Here is a 17,516-nt window from a genome sequence, read left to right as displayed (position 1 = left end):
GAGGGGAAAAGTGCATGCTGATAGTAAAAAGGAAACTGAAGGAAAGGCGTTTCAGAGGTAACCCATGAAGCTGCGGCGACTTCACAAGACTCCAAAAAGTTGGAGCTAACCACTCAGAGTCCAGGAACCACATTCGGAACCCAGAAGAACAATAGAGGATTACTCCATATAGATAGATTCAAGGACCAGAAAAGAAGACTAGAGGAGTGGAAGATTATAAGTAACTCTGGCTTTTCCTTTCATATTCTAAGCATGTAATATTAAATTGCGTCTGATATTGTGAATGCAAGTATCCACAACCCAGTTTTAGGTTCAAACTTGAACCTGAACTGTACCCCGAAAGATGACTGAACCCCCCAAACCAACTCCCTGAACCTGAACTGAGACTCGGGCCAAGACTCCCGAACCAAACACCACTTTGAACCAAACCAGAAACTAGAGCCCATTTGTTTTAAACAACCCAAAGCCCAAACCCGTTTTTAAAACTCTCAAAGCCTAAACTCGTTTTTAAAACCCCTAAGGCCCACTAGATGTTTTTAAATCCCCAAAGCCCAATTCACTCAAAAGAAATCTAGCCCATTCGTTTTTAAAAGAAACCAAGCCCACTAACTCATTTAAAAACTTTTAAGGCCCATTTGCTTTAAAATAACCCACGCCCACACCATTTTTAAAACCCGGGCCTACCATTTTTAAATTACCCAAGCCCATTCGTTTTAAAAGCAAATTGAGGCCGACCAGATTTTAAAAACTCCTGAGTCCATCAGTTTTTAAGACCCAAAAGCCTCACGACATTTTTTTTTAAACTAAGGCCCATTTGTTTTTAAAACTGACCCGAGCCCACTAAGCCTTTTTTAAACCGAGCCCACTCCCATTTTAAACAAAACCCAAACCCATTTTTAAATCAAGCCCATACCCAAACCAAGCCTATCAAACTCTAGCCCAATGCGTGTCAAACCCACCAGGCCCACTTGGGCCTAACCGAGTCCACACAACACCACAACCCCATGGGTTGACTCTATGAGTTAACCTGTAATGACCTGAAAAATAATGATATTTAAATATTAAAGAGGGAGGAAAATGGAAATAGGAATAGAAGGAGGCAGTAGACTTCATTGACGAATACTCCGCGTTCATCGACGACATCCCACTTTGGAGATAAAAATAATTCAAGAAATTTCCAGAAACCTCGTCGACGAAACCCCTGTATTCGTTGACGAGAAAATACCGAGAGAAGGATCTGGGCTACTCTGAATTTCGTCGACAAAGGGTAAGGTTCGTCGACGAAGGGTAAGGTTCATCGACGAAGGGAAAGGTTCGTCGACCAAGGGTAAGGTTCGTCAACGAAATTACTTAAGGACTCATCGACGAGATGGCGTGGCTCGTCGACGAATCCTGTAGTATAAATAGTCCCAAACTAATTTTTAATCACAAAAATTTGCCGTAAACCCTCTCTCTCTCTCTCTCTCTCTCTCTCTCTCTCTCTCTACCCCTATGACTCCTCCCTCTTCTCTTTTCGATTTTGGCCCCGTCAGTCGCCGGATCGACGATCTGAGGCCACCACGACGTTCCTAGTAGAGTTCTCTTCAAGTCTGCCGGAGCGGATCATTGGTGGGACGAAGTCAGAATTCATCCCAAATCCAGGGTAAGGTCTTTTATTCAAATTTTGAGTTTTCAGCAGTTGTAAGAAATGTAATAGACGTAGAAATAGTAATGTTTTGTTATGAGATTTACGATTTTCAGGGTGTTAAGTGAAGAACCCTGCGGGTGTAGGACCCGTTACAGTAGGAGGGTTTTAGCAGAAATCAAGTAAGGGAAATATACTATGCTATAAATTTTTATAATGTTATCAAAGATTTTACATATATGTACATACCAGTTTATTACCCAGTTTTACAGAATATGAGTTTTAAATACTTGTGTGACCTGAGTAGATATTTATGTGATAAAAAACTTATAGTTTTTACAGTATATCATACTATACTGATTACACTGATATAGACAGTACATTACATATATTTTATCCAGATTAGTATATTACAACTTTACTCAAATCAGTATATATTACAACTTTATACAAAATAGTATATACAACATTCATGATTTGTCATGTTTCTTATTACCATAACATACATAGTATACAGATAGAATATATAAACAGAGTATACAGACAGATATACAGAGATAGCATCAAAATGCAACTGATACAGAATATAGAGTTTACAGAATTCACAGTGTAGAAAGATAGCGTTATGGTAATTTTAGAAACATGATGAAAACAATAAAAGAGTATATATGTATATATACAGTATCAGATCCTTGAGGAATGTTTACAAATAGATACAGATAAAGAATACAGAGCACGGTACCGTTGCTAGATATAGATAGAGTGCAACCACATATCTCAGATAGTGTGTGGGTATCATCAGCCGTGCTCAGAGAGTATGCAGCTCCCCAGTTCGCTGGGTTGAGGGGGCTGGTTTGACAAGGTAGCAGCCAGTCCCGAGCTTAGGAGTGGATGCAGCTTGACTGGGCTGAAGTAGTGTAGAGTATATTGACTTATCTGGAGGGCTGACCAGATTAAGTCCCGCCTACGGGCAGCACAACCTTGTCATGAGGGGTCAAATCATGACATACAAAGTTCCAGGGATAAAGCACAATTATGTATATGTATACATCTTTACAGTATATGATGATTATAATATGATATTAGCAATATAAAAAGTAGAAAACACAGATGTTACAACTATATTTTAAATTGTGAAAAGAAAGATATGCTTTACAAATTTATTATTGTACTACAGTTCAGTTGTTATTTAAACAGTATTCTTAATTTAGTTGTCACACACTAGTAATAGTATATTTCTACTTACTGAGCGTCGACTCACCCTATGACTTTAACATTTTTCAGGTAAGCTAGTTGGGCGAGCAGATCAGGCTCGCGGATAGAGAGTATATTGATTACTCTGGTTTAGAGGGTAAATTTGTATATGGTTTTGTATTTTGGGACTGGTATTTTGGAGAGAGATGTATTATATAGTTATGGTATAGAAATGCGGATTTCTGGTATTGTATGATATGTATGGATGTATGGATTACGTTTTCGTTGCATAGGTATGATTTTATATTCAGATTCACCCCGGCGCCTTCCAAGGCTTGAGTTCCATAGCAAGGGGTATCGGAACAGTTAATATATATATATATATAAATAAAAAATATATATAAATAAGTAAATAAATAAATAAATAAGAGTTCGTTACATAACCTAACTCAGTGAGTTAGGGTTCAAATGAGTTACCTTGTCCCTGAACCCTGACCTTCGAACTAGGAAACCCAAGAATTGCTCGAACGTGAGCATACCATGGTAGATTCAGCAAGCAATCACACATAGAAGAACAAAAGATGTAAGGGAACTAATACTTATCTGTTTGCATCTCCGAATGCTAAATAAACCCCCTTTTGGTCTTGCATCGAACTCCACCGTTTGAACACCTTCGAGTGTTCCATAGTTTGCCATTGTAAAGACGAACACAGTTAGTGCATCAGTTTAAACTGAGAGAAAGGAGCTAGGGTTTAGGATATGTGAGAGAACAGAGAGGTGTAAATTAGGGTTTCTGATTTTCGAGGGTTCCAGAGAGGTATAATATGACGATCTAAAACCCGAAAGTTTCATATCTTTCAAGAGATAAATAGAGAAAGGAGCTAGGGTTTGAGATTGCCCAGAGAAGCAGAGAGGGAGAGGGAATTTCATATGTGAACCTAAGTTTCAAAGGTTTGAAGAAAAAGAAAAGGAGAAGAGGGAGTTGCGGGGATTTGAAACCTTAGGGTTTCGAAGGCTTCTTCAGAGAGAGAGAGAGAGAGAGAGAGAGGAGAGAGGGTTTCCTCAAAGAGAAAGAGAGAGAGTGGAGAGGGTTTCTTCAGGAGAGGAGAAATAGAGAGAGCAATCAAGAAAATGGCTGAAATGAAAAAAATTCATCTTTTATATGTCTGGTTTCAAGACCACAGGGTTGCGACATGTGACTCTCCATCCTCCACATCTTCATGAGTTATGCAGCCTCTTAATAATCGTCTGATCTGTGATTCTTTGCAACGTTTAAGATTTGGCCACGTCAACAATCCAGAGCACATTTTATCGCCCATCCGGTGGCCAACGCGTAGCCTAGTGACGTCAACATCAATAAGCTTTAAATACGCCATAATACCCACCACACGTCTTCGCTCGAAGATGGCTTGTGGCTTGGCTTTATTAACTTGGACCGGTTTCCCTTGAATCGGTTGACCCACTAAACAAGTTATTAAAACGGTTCCCATAATTTTCTTTATTTATTTTTCATAATATATTATCTATTTAAAAATTTAGGAAAAATATGAAAAAAATCACAAAAAATCAAGAAAATTCAGGAAAAATTTTTAAAAAATATTTTTCAGGCCAGAAAATGATTTTTGTACATTTTTCACTTGAAAAATAGAAATGGATTCCAAAAACCTCTCAAAAAATTTTAAAAATATTACTAAATATTTTGGAAAATTCTATAAATTTTTGAAATAAATTTGGGAGCTATTTTTATAAAATATTTTCTCGATTTTTAATCCCTATGATTTCAAAAAGGGGTGCGGGCTTTTCAAGCATTATGTACCTTAATTCGGAGGGAATATTTATATTAAATATATCATGTGAATGTTTGTGTGACCAATTTGTTGCATGAATATTAGTAATTTTGTAATCTTTCAAAGTGAGTAAAATAGAAGGCTAGTAAACTTAATCTGAGATAATTAGTAATTAATTAGGTATCGTTCGTAGAACGGATATGTTGAGGGTGTTGGTACCTTCCCCTCACATAACCAAACTCCCGATCCCGATTATGGTAATGCAGACCAATTCTACCCTTAATTGGGTGGTAATCATGTGTTCTAACCACATTCCAAAAAGTTAGTGAGAACTCCAACTTCAAGTTTTTTTTCTGAAAATATCAAAATCATTTTTATTTCGTCCATCCGAGGCACCCTCTACATAGTGCCCTAGATTTTTTAGTACAAGTAGACAAGAGTACCACAAGCACTCAACCATGAGGATGAGTCCACAACGTGGAGTCTTTCTGAATATGGCCATATCATAAGTCTGGAGCTGCCACATCAAGTATGACCTCCAAGCTCGTTTCCAATGTGTCGAGTCCACATCCTTCGAAGTCTCACAAAACGCAGCCGGTCTCAAAATATGAGGTGAATCCCAAGTTTATTTAATTCCCAAGGTTGATCGTTCGGCACATCCACTCGAACTCCGGGTTGTCAATGCTCAGTGGTTCAATGCACACCTAAGTGCCAAGACACAAAAGCGGTCTTTCCCACTGGAACTCAAGTCATAAGGACTTCTTGGAGTGCAAATGAAGTGCTCTGAGCAACATTCGTGATTCCCTTGATATACAAAATAGTAATTGCTACTTCATTGCACATGCAACTGTTTGATACTTTGATTCAATCTATATTTTTCCATAATGAAATAGTCAAATTTGCCAACCAACACAACTGGATTGATAACAACTTAAAATGTAAAAATTCTGTGTATATGAATAATTATTTTGGTACAACAGCAAAGCATATTTATTCTTTCCGAATCGATACATATGAGAACACAAACAAACAAACAAACAAACAAACAAATTCCATCTTTTGTTAATAGAGAAAAAGAATTTGACCCTGGGTTGTGGTCTATTAGAATTCGAAAATGGGATTTCGCCCTGAGTTGGGCAATCCAGTATCTGAAAAAGCCTGTGTTTGCTCTTCAACCTCTTGTGGATCTATGGCCTGGTACTTCTTCCCTCAGCCCTGCCACAAAGAAGGGCATTGATTGGAATGAGAAACTCGTCACGAAGCGATTTCACCGAGGTATAAACTCTCAGGTAGGACTGCTCTCCCAAGTACTGTCTTGCCCATATCTCACTTCTCAAATTCCACATTCCCACATTGTCTAGTGCAACATATATGGCACTCCATGACTCTGGATACACCTGTTCACAACCAACAATGGCCTTAGTCATCACTTCTGAATATTGAAAGAGAGTAATTTCAATTCTGTAGTACATACTACATTTGCAATTTCAATTAGAAAAATCATCTAACCTGTATTGTGACTCTTGAGACAGCATCTCTAAGATTATATTGTGCTCTTCTAGATGGACTCCACTTTCCAAAATCCATTCTGCAGCACAAAATCATTTCAAATTTAGTAAACATACATATGATATTTTGAGAATCAGTGAATATGCAGTCAGTTTAGAGTTCAAGTTCTTACCCAACAACAAAGAAATAATACCCATTAAGATGAAAGCTCTGCATAATCTTCTCATTGTTCTGAAACACAATCTCAATGAAAGCTCTGTAGTCGGCACCCATCACTGAGGTGTCGAGCTGGATCGGTTTGCCCGTGGGTGTGTCCGGGATGCTCCCAACTTCGAACACCCCACTGATGTTGAAGTAATCCGCGAGCTTGAGGGGTGTGTCGGCCGGGACAAAGGAGACACTGTTAAGAGCATATCTCTGCTTGCCATCAACTAATCCTGCAGAACTTTCAAGTATGATTGTTCTAGTGAGGTTGATGAGCCCATAGTGGTAGGATCCCTGTGGGTTTGGCCTTGGTCCACTTGCTGTCAAGTTAGTCCTGAATTGCACAATCCAAGCTTTAATTAGATTGATATGAACAATTTAACATAACACATTTTTGCCGCTAGATATTGAAATTGTGTTCCTTGTTACATAAAGTTGAAACTGGAGATTGAAGTACCTGAAGGCACGGGCCTGGTGCAATGACCAAGCAGCTGTGTTCATGGTCGGACTTGGGAGAAGACGGGAGAAGGCTCGGAGTGAGTTGTTGTAGCGGAGAATGGCGGTGTTGTTGAGGGTAACAGCAGTGAACCGGGTTGAAGCCAGAATATGGTAATCGCGAGGAGGACGATTCGCGGTAACCAACACAGACACAGACTGGCCCACATGGATGTCAATAGAGCCAAGAGTGATCTGCATTGTGTGAGTTCCCTCAACTTCAACAAGCTTCAGCTTGTGACCTTGGATTTTGAAGTTAATTGAGCTTTGGAGCCCAACATTTGAAATCCTGAGCCTGTAGGTTTTCCCTGCAATGAAAGGAAAATGCAGAATAGTACACTTTAGTTACTTCTGTAATCCAAAGAATCCCAATCCTGGACTTAGTACAACAAGACAAAGAAGCTACCTTGCTCAAATTGAAGTGCATAACCATTAGGTCCTTGACCATTGATTAAAAGGCCATCTGGGGGTGGAAGCATCTTGCCAGCATCCAATGCAGCCTTCAGGATCTGAAATATCAACCAAGATGCAATTGAGTACTATCCATTAACTCCATCTCAATTTCGACTCGGTTTCTCATAAGATCAAACTTGTATTCGAGTTCGCTGGCCGTTCACGAACAATGCAAGTTTAAGCGATGGGAAGGAGAAAGTAAAGGGGCTTACTGTGTGGTTGGTCTTGTACCAATCCCCAATGAGAATGGTGAAGTCCCAAGCAGGATCAGCGAAGGGGACAGGGATGAGGGGTCTGCTGAGGATCTTGATGCCTCCAAAGCCACCAGCAGCCTTGTGGAAAGCAAGAGATGGGAAGTAGTAGAAGCTCCCAATTTGGTCTTTCACTTGCATAATGTATGTGAAGTTCTTGCCAGGAGGGATGGGGCATGTGGTTCCATACACTCCATCTTCAAATGAGTTCCTCCTCTGCTGCAGCCCACTCCTGTTTTTCATTTTGCAATCATCATATATAAAAACCCATCAGAAAAAATTTATAAAAAATTTTGCATGAGCAATCTTCAACATGTTTGCCAAAATCTTAAAAAACATAAAATAATTATAAAAATAAATAAGTAAACAAATAAATCTAAGGTGGCGTCCCTTAGTATGAATTTCAAATCTTGAATTTGAATTTACACAAATTTCAATACTCCAAGTTAAAGACCTCTCTAAATATAGGGTGATTACTATTTGATTTTTTTTTTTTTTGGATCTGGGTTACAAAAAGAAGACAAAAAAAATAAATTTTTTTTTTTTTTTAACAAAAGTGAACTGCGTAAAGAAGTCCTAAATTGTCGAGGACAACGTGGAAAATTTTTTATTTTTCAAAATATAAAAAGACCAGATATTTGAATTATACTTTTTTTGGGCTATTAAAGAGGATACCACCGCGATCTAAGTCGTAGGTCATTTTTAAAGAAAACTAAATTATGCTTAAACATAAAGTAAAACTTTTTTCAAACAAGAAAAAAATATGAGCATTCTCTGCATTGTAACCATAAAGTGAGGATGCAAAACGTGACAGGCAAACATTTTTCAAAAGGTTTGATTTTGGGCCTACGTAAAGGTAAATCTAACATCTATGGGCTGGGCCTAAAACCAAGCCCATTAGTTTCCTTATTTTATTTTAACATATTTATTTTATTTTTACTTAAATGATAATTTATTTATTTTCATTTATCAGCAAGATCTTTGGTAGATATGAGGCATAAAAAAAATTAATGCTTTTGCATTTCGTGTTCCTAAATTATCTCTTGAAAGCAATTTTGAAAGATAAGATATCAAAAAACGTAAGAATACCTAGCACATATAACATTTTCTAAACAAGCATCCGGTCGGATTTCACATGAAATGTGTGGCTTTCTTAGCTTAATTAATGAACTTCCAAGATTGCATCCTAAATTTTTTTTTTTTTTTAAAAACAAAACATGCTTTAAATCAATAAATAAAAATTAAATAAAAAATTTCGTCCATTTAATAAAAAAAATTTACATTTAATAATTTGAGGATGAACGTGAGAAAATTTAATTTAATTAAACAATACAAATGCGGCTTATCTCAAATATAATCGACAATTTGTAAATATATAGTTATATACATTGAGAGAGAGAGAGTTGACTCACCAGGTGAGAAGAAACGGCTCGGTGAGATTGTTGAAGACATTGATGATGAGATTGTTGTTGGTGACTGAGTTAATCTCAGGACCCGGAAATTGATCGTTTATAAGAATTACCTACACATTATATGAATATAAAAATCAATGGAAGCGAATTGAATTAAGATAATTTTTCAACAGAATTAATGAAAATATTGCATGATCATTTAATTAATCAAATTAAGTAGACACCTGCTGAGGAACGCCCAGAGGAGAACGCACGCCGTAGGTGACCGTCCACTCGAAGAACAAGTACGGATCCTCCGCCCTCCCCACGGCTGCAAAAATCGCCACCACTGCCCACAACCACCACCCCGCCATCACGTCTTCCAACACTGTGCTTGCCTCTTTATACTAATACAGAGAGAGAGAGAGAGAGAGAGAGAGAGAGTGGGGGGGACGGGGAGCGAGTGAGAAATGAAAGGAGAAGGGCTTATTTAAGGGGGAGAGGGAGAAGCGAAGAGACACATTGTGTGGGAAAAAATATATAATAAATAATAAATGCAGACATAATTAATTTATTAAAATAATTATAAATTGTTAACTACAATTTACAAGTAAATAAAATGAAAAGGGAATGAACTTGAAAATGGCGTGTCGGCTGGGGAACGCCGCTGCGGCGCCAACTCTCCGCTTGCGCGTAATGGGTTGCGCGGTGCTGTTCCCATCCTCTGCGGCCGCGCCTACGGTGCTCCTCGCCCGCAACCTCAATCAGCGACCGACTCGTGTCCAGTCCGTGGGGCCCACGGATTTAAGGGTGACAGGTTGGGGAACGGAGGCAGCGAAGCAACCGCGTAAGGTCTTGTTTGGACGTTGGAAATAGTAATATTTAATTATGCATGGCGAAGCGCAGCTGTAACCGCGCATAGTGCCCGTGATTTCTGACGCGACACACGGAGTCTTCATGTAAAGTTCTTCAATTTTCTCCCTTTTTACACACGACACGCCCCCTCCCTCTCCCTCTCCCTCTCCCTCTCCCTCTCCTCACACTACCAAATCTCCACTTTCTGCCAGTCAAAACGACAGCGAGCGAGCGAGAGAGAGAGAGGAAGTTTCGGAGAATTCATTTTCTGGGAATTCAATTTTCTGAGAATCTAATTTCTTGGTCTCACATGTTACAGCTACAATTTTTTAAAAAGGATAATCTGGTTTGATGTCTGAACGGAACTTGAATTGACTTAATTGAAGCTAGATTGGGTTTCCCCCTAAATATTTTAATAATAATTTTTACATAAAAACAAATTTATATATAACAGAATTATTATATTACGAATATATAAATGTAATTAATTGGACAGGAAGGATGATTGGATTTGAATCAGTCCAAGAGGGGATGTTAGGATTAGTATGATCTAAGGTACCCGGAAAGCTCTAAATAATGAAGTATGATTCTCCCCATGTAATATTAATTATTAATCATATTAAGAATTTATAAAATAAAAATTAGGTAACATTTCATTTTAATTTTTTTTTCAAGTTATGGAGTTGTAATATTTAACGGATTAAATTTTTGGTTTTTTAATTTACACAAAAATAATATAAAATCAAGTTTAGTTTTGTTGAAATTCATAAAAAAAAAAAAATTAATTTAAAGCTTGAATTTATGTTCTCGAAAGCGATTTTATAAACATGGTAAATGCACGCACGCTAGTTGGTTCATTGATTGGTATTATCATTTTGATTTATAAAAAAAGCAAGATAATTATAACACAGCTCGGAACGGAGTTGAATTGTCTACTTGACTTCTTTACATATACTATTTATTTATTTATTTGTTATTATATTGTTGCCCTATTCTAAAAGTCAAATATCACCTTAATTCTTTTCTAATTCCTATCGTCAATGTATTACTACTATGCAAAAGATTTCTCGGGATTAATTTGATTTAGTTCGTTCAAAAAGTACTAGCTATAATTTTGTACGATTATTAAAAAAAAAAAAACTTTCCCATGGTTAATTTGATTTAATTATATTCCTCGAAAAATTATTATAATTTTGTACAATTATTTTAAAAGGTATTACAATCATACATATAGAAAGCTATATAATTAAATAGTGGTTTGAATGTGAGGTTGTGATTAATCCTTAATTTGGAAGTTTTCGCTCCTAATCAAAATAATTATCATCTTTGAGAAAACTCAAACTAGGATATTATATTAAAATTTATTAGAACTATGAATCCCAATTTAATAAACATTTTTTTCACTCATCATAAGTAATATTAATTTACTATTTTGCTTTCACCCCTTTATTTAGGGAATTTTTAAAGCAAAAGCTTGATTTGAGGTGCCATTAATATTAATTTTTCATTGCATTTAATCATCCATCAAGATTATACACGGTTTGCACCTTTTAAGTTACATAGTCTCGGTTTTATACTTTGATTTGATTTTGCCACACAACATTTTTTATTTTATTAAGATTTAAGAATTTTGAGTTTTTAAAAGCTAACGACTGACTTTTTTCAATGAATTTTCACATCCCGTGTATTATTAACTTTTAAAAGTATGATGAATTTATTCAATAAATTCAAAGTGCATAATAGGTTTTGACCAAACACTCTATACTCAAAAGTTGAGCGTGAAGCACAATGGGCTAGACTCTTCATGTAGAAACCTTAAAAGCCCGACCAAATCAAATTTCGATCTTGATTACACATGAACATTTATATCACAGAGCCCAATAATTATTATTTAAAAAACTTTTGTTGCTATAAGATGTCATTCTTGTGTACCTAACGAGTAACGAGACATTTTATAACAGTTAACCTTGTTCGTCAGTATAAAAAATTAATCTTTTATTTACTTTATAGTGTTTTTTTTTTTCTAATCTACGATCGCATCGTAACTAAATTAGATAGAATCACACATAAACCAAATACATAAAGGTTAGTTTGGTACCAATACTCATTTCTGTTTTATATTTTTATTCTTGCACAGTGAAAAAATAGATTTTAAAAATATGTTTACATTATCCATTTTTTTGTTTTTTATGTTAGTTTTGAGCTTTCGCAAAAACACTAAAAATCAAATTTTATAGTTTTTACCTCCTATGTTGTAACAACCTATTGCCTGAAAATTTTAATATTTAGAAATAGTTTTTTTTTTTTATTAAATCATTCAATTTGTATGCACAATTTAATTAAAAAATTAAAATAAAATAGTCATATGAATTTAAATATAATTAAAATAAAAATAGACAGTTTCGATGAGACGTAGGCCTCCCAAAAGGTAGCGGAGGCATACAAAGGTTTTCTGAGGTCAAACGGAGATTGGCCCTGAACGCAAAGGCAGAAAGGAGATTGACTGCAAGATCCACTCGTTGAGCAGGACGAAAGTCGGCCTTAGTGATTTGACGGTGCTGAGTGGAAGGGCTGTCGCTTAACATATAAAAGTCATTCTAGGGATAACATACTAATCTTCTCCAAGAGCTCACATCAATATACACAATTTAAAAAATAAAAATAAAAAAAAAATAGAATTTGATTACAAAATATTTTTACGATTTTTAATTTCCATGTACAACTAGATTGTTATTCTAAAGTGGATTTTGAAAATATAACAATTAATTATAATAATTATAATAATTATTATTTTATTATATTATTTTTAATTGCTATTTTACACTTTTATTATTTTACTTTTATATTTTTAAAAATTCATTTGATTTAAAATGAGAATAAACATTTTTTATTAAAATTTTAATTTATTTTAACTTTATAAATATTAATCAAACAGGTTGCTGGTTTATGATTTTTAGTTTTTATTTATAATTTTTTTTTTCATAGTTTTTGAGAAAGACTCCAAATGAATCCTAAGAAACTCACGATTATTTTCTTAAATCTTTCATACCTAGCATTCTAACTTATCCATCCAAAGTTGTGGCCAAGTCATCAATACTTTTCTTGCAAGCTTAGCATATAATTGGTATGCAATACTAATAAAATGCAATAAAATGTAATTAGTCGTATCTTATCTTTGGACAGACTTTAGATTTGGAGTTATATTAAATTTGGATAAGAAGTAATATGAAAAATTATATTTGCATTTTTAATCTTTTTTATATAAAGCTCTAAAATAAAGCCAAAAAATTGTAATCTTTTGTAGCAAATTTTTTAATTTTTTTAGTGAAATTTATTTTAGCATTCACATAAAATTAAAACTTCACAACTTCAATTACTATTTTGCTAACCAATTAAAAGATGACTTCCCTTTTAGAATTATGTTTTTTAATAGTTCATTTTTCATAAGAGAGTGGGGAGAAGTACCTTTCGCAGTTGCCCAATTTAGCTTGGTGGATGCCTAAACTGAGAAAAATTATTAACCACATGAATTTTTTTTACACATTCAATTAAATCATTAAATTTTGGATAGTTCTTAACTCCTAATTGTTGAGAAAAAATATTAATCACTGACATTTTAGACAGTTCGTCAAATAATTAAATTTTAATTTGGATAGTTTTAAAATTATAATTACTTAGGTTGAAATTTTCTCAATCATCTAAAATTCAAAAACTTGATTTATTGTCTAATTGATACACAAAAGTCATGTTCGCATCCGAACTTTGCCCTAATCAGCGAGATCAAGGGGCGGTGCGTAAGTTTGGTGCCGCACCAAGAGATCTAAATGGCTCATTGGTGGATGGAGTTTCTATGTAATAATATATATATATATATATATATATATATATATATATATATATATATATATAATTTTTGCTAGTTCAGCTCAATGTAGCTAGTAACTTATTCTTATGAACCCCAAATGGTAAGCATGCCTAAATTGGAAAAAAAAAAAAATATCAATCACATTATATTTCGCACAAATAATCAAATTATTAAAATTTGGAAAAATTATAATTCGTAATATTCATTTAGGTCAAACTATTTTAGACCATTCAAAATCCAAACTTTTGATTGATTGTCTAAAAAATAATGTAGTTAAGATGTTTGACCTAATAATTTCTTTAAAATTGATATAACCATTTAAGAGAACGCGTATGAACACCTGTGCAAATATGCAAAGAGGTCATTTTACTACTCACCATATTAAGAAGGAATAAATATGTTGCCTTTAAAAGTTAATTATAATTTTGTTTTCTTAATAGACAGACAATCAGTAGTCTAAACTTAGGAAGTCTATCTTGTAAGAAAATATTAGATACATTGGGTGCATACACGGGATCTAATATGATTTTTCGACATGTATAAAAAAATGATCTAATTTAATTAAAACACAAACGCATAACAAAGTCATTTTAGATCTTATATAAATGCTCGGCATATCAAATAATTTTTGTTGAAGGTTTAGGTTAGGTCAGAAATTAAAAGATGAGAATATATAACGAATGGCTATAAGTGTTGATTTATTATATTATTTTTATATTCTTAGAATAAAGTTAAATAAGCATGAAATTTACATATTGATATAATCAATTACTGTTGAAATATGGACTGGATAAATAGGATGCACAGCGGAATAAAATACAACAAGCAAATGAAACACAACAAAAAAATAATAAAGAATAAGAATAACAACAAGATTTATGTGGTTCGGCAAAGCCTACATCCACGGAAGTAATGACACACAAATTTCACTAAATAATGTCAAAGTACACAATACACTTCTCAATGATCTCTTTTATGTCTCCCAATACCCTCAGATTGGGATAAATAGACTTTCCTTCGGAGGTTTCCCCCCAAAAACCAACCAACTTAATGTTCAAATTCAAAATTTGAATTTTTGTCTCGCAGTCCAAAAACAAAACCGTCGACGATTTTCTGAGATCGTTTGAAGCTGTCGACGGTTTGAGATATTGAGAGCAACTTCTGAGATGTCTGAGATTTTCAGTGAAACCGTTGACGGTTTCAGAAAAGCTCTAGAAAAATCGTCGACGGTTTTCTCCCATAAACCTATAGTATGTTCTTCTTCCTTTGCTTGTGTAACTTAGTCATTCCACGAAATGAGCCATCATACACAACAATCTCCACCTTGGCAAATTTTTGCCCTTAGGAGAAACACGAGAAACATACCCCGATACTCCACCTCTACCTTAGACCGTTAAGTTGGGTTTGTCTACCTTCTAGCATTTGGAGACATGCATCAATTCCAAGCAATGTCGCTTGAACTTGCCGATGGCAACTTCAGCCTCTACTACCAACCTTGATACAATTGTAGATGTAACACCCGAAGACTTCGCCCTAGGCTTCCAATAAGACCTTCCCACAACAAGAAACACAAAAGCTGCTGCATGTCTTATATCACCAAAGCCCCTTGCATAGGCCTCAACAAAACTAACAACTGACGGTTTACTATGTTGCCTACTGAAACACTCCATTACACAATCATGGAGGACCTTTGACATATCCCGGACATCACAACTTGTCCTTGGGTACCGGGTGGTAGAAATTTCATATTGATTCTCCACAGAACCCCCCTGAGACGGTAAATGAAGTCTCCCTGCAGTTTCATCCACAAAGCTATCTTGAGATAACACCAATCTCCCTGTAGCTCTACCCATTCGAATCAGCAAACCAAGACCCATCTTGGTCGTACCCAACACATTCATGTCAAAACCTTTCAAAAGAGTTCCCAACTGATTAGCCTCAGTTAAAGCATTTCCAGCCAATAACATGTCATTCACATATAATAGATACATCACTTCATACATCACTATCACCTCTTCCCAATTGGAAGTCTTACCAATTTCTACTTGAATGGTGGTCAGATAGTGCACATGGGCCCACTGTGATCCTGCTGATTTCCTGATCTGAAACTCCCTACAATACGACCAATCATTGTTGCCCTGAGTTTATTGCTCCACCTGCATCACATGCCTATTCATATCGTGATACTGTTGACCCAAGATAGAACTTCCCGCATTTTTTTTCCCGAGTCCTTAACTCCACCCGATTAACATAATTACTGCTGACTTTGTTATGTTATAAGTTAATGGTATCAGGGAATTTAATGTGGTTGATTATATAGTAAGATAAGCAGGACGTTACAACCACAGTATTCCTTCGTCATAAGTGAGAATAAGTAGTAAAATAAGTAGACCATTTTTTTTTAAAGGATGGTGAATCGTGTAGAAAATAAATTTTAGGGACGAAATTTTTATAAGGAGGGGAGAATATAGAGATCCGGTCAATTATATTAATTAAATAATAGGAGGAGGAGAGAAAAAGAAATTAAAATAGGAAATTTGGCAGGGTCTCGTCAATGAACAAGCTTCTTGGGCTCGTCGATGGGGACACGTGTCTCGCCGACGAGAAGATACTGAGAAGGCTGTTTTTGGACCTGAAATTCGTCGACGAAGAGTAAGTGTTCGTCAATGAAATTCCTTCTTGACCTCGTCGACGAAGTGACGTGCCTCATTGACAAAGGCCAGTGTATAAGTATGCCAAAATCGGATTTCAGCGCAGGAAATTTCGCATGTAGCCCTTCTCTCTCTAGATTTTCGTCCTCTCTACCCTCTCTCTAAGTTTCTGGCTTGGGTTTTCATCGAATTGACGATCTGAAGCTGCCACGCTACTCTGGGGAAGTTTTCTTCAAGTCTACTAAAGTAGATCGTTGGTGGGGCTAACTTAGACTTCATCCCAGGTTCAGGGTAAGGCTTTTTATTAAGTATTTGACATTCCTAGAATAGTAGAAAAGGTAGCATTTGAAGAAATACTTAAGTTTTGTTTGGGGTGATGTTGTTTTCAGGGTGTTGAGCAGGAAACCCTACGGGTGCAAGACTAGTTGTTTTAAGGGTTTTCCAGTAGTCAGGTAAGGGAGTAAACCAAAGTAGTAATTTTTCATAAAAATAATTATTAAATAATAACATATTAATTTTCAAAAAACATGTATTATGTATGAATATATTTGGGAAAATATTTCTATTACACATGAATATGTTTTTAGTGTAAAATGTCAAAAAATGTAATTCTAGAACAGATTTCATGTTTTTATTCAGTTTATGTGGCATGAATATTATTTCACATATATTGTATTATGTTAAGTCAAATTTACAAAAAAAACATGTTTACAGTTATTTTCAGGAATAACATGGATAATATAGGAAATTATGGTTTTAGAATATATGATAAACAGTACATATGCTCAGTTCAGTATCTATGATATGTTCGACACAAGGCAGTGATTGATAGCCGGCCAAGGCCGCAATTATGTATGTTATCTGGCACAAGGTTGTGATTATTTATGTTATGACAGAATTCAAAAAATGCTATCAATCTATTTACGTTAAAACAATATATGATCATGTACTATATGTTATTAGAACCCGGATGATAGTTCAGATCAGTTTTCAGGGGCACGGTACCGTAGCTATATAGCTCAGTTCAGTTCAGACTTGTGCTAACCACCTCTGCCAGTAGAGGGGGTGGGAGATGAATAGTCGATGTGGCTTTTAGTGTAGAGTTATAGACGTCCACCTAGTAGTTCAGACCAGGGTGTGGTGGGCTCATCGTACTTACAAACATTTTGACTTGGCAGTGGTCGGCCAACCATTGTAGGGTCTTGCCTTCGGGCTGCACAACCCATCATGGGGGGTA

General features: G+C 35.5%; 1 protein-coding gene across 1 annotated transcript; it reads right to left on the bottom strand.

Moving 5' to 3' along the window:
- Positions 1-5,571: 5,571 nt before the first annotated feature.
- LOC131156590 (L-ascorbate oxidase homolog) lies at positions 5,572-9,495 on the bottom strand. The gene is made up of 8 exons (XM_058110400.1): positions 9,154-9,495; positions 8,930-9,039; positions 7,479-7,749; positions 7,220-7,322; positions 6,776-7,121; positions 6,287-6,652; positions 6,115-6,193; positions 5,572-6,002 (listed from the first exon to the last, which is right to left on the bottom strand). Exons 1-8 carry the CDS (start codon positions 9,280-9,282, stop codon positions 5,793-5,795), a joined length of 1,614 nt encoding a protein of 537 aa, XP_057966383.1. The 5' UTR covers positions 9,283-9,495; the 3' UTR covers positions 5,572-5,792.
- Between the last annotated feature and the right edge of the window lie 8,021 nt (positions 9,496-17,516).

The sequence above is a fragment of the Malania oleifera genome, chromosome 5 (assembly GCF_029873635.1).
Source record: "Malania oleifera isolate guangnan ecotype guangnan chromosome 5, ASM2987363v1, whole genome shotgun sequence".
NCBI lineage: Eukaryota > Viridiplantae > Streptophyta > Magnoliopsida > Santalales > Ximeniaceae > Malania > Malania oleifera.
Note: the sequence above shows the minus strand (reverse complement) of the source record. Positions and strands in the feature narration are given on the sequence as shown.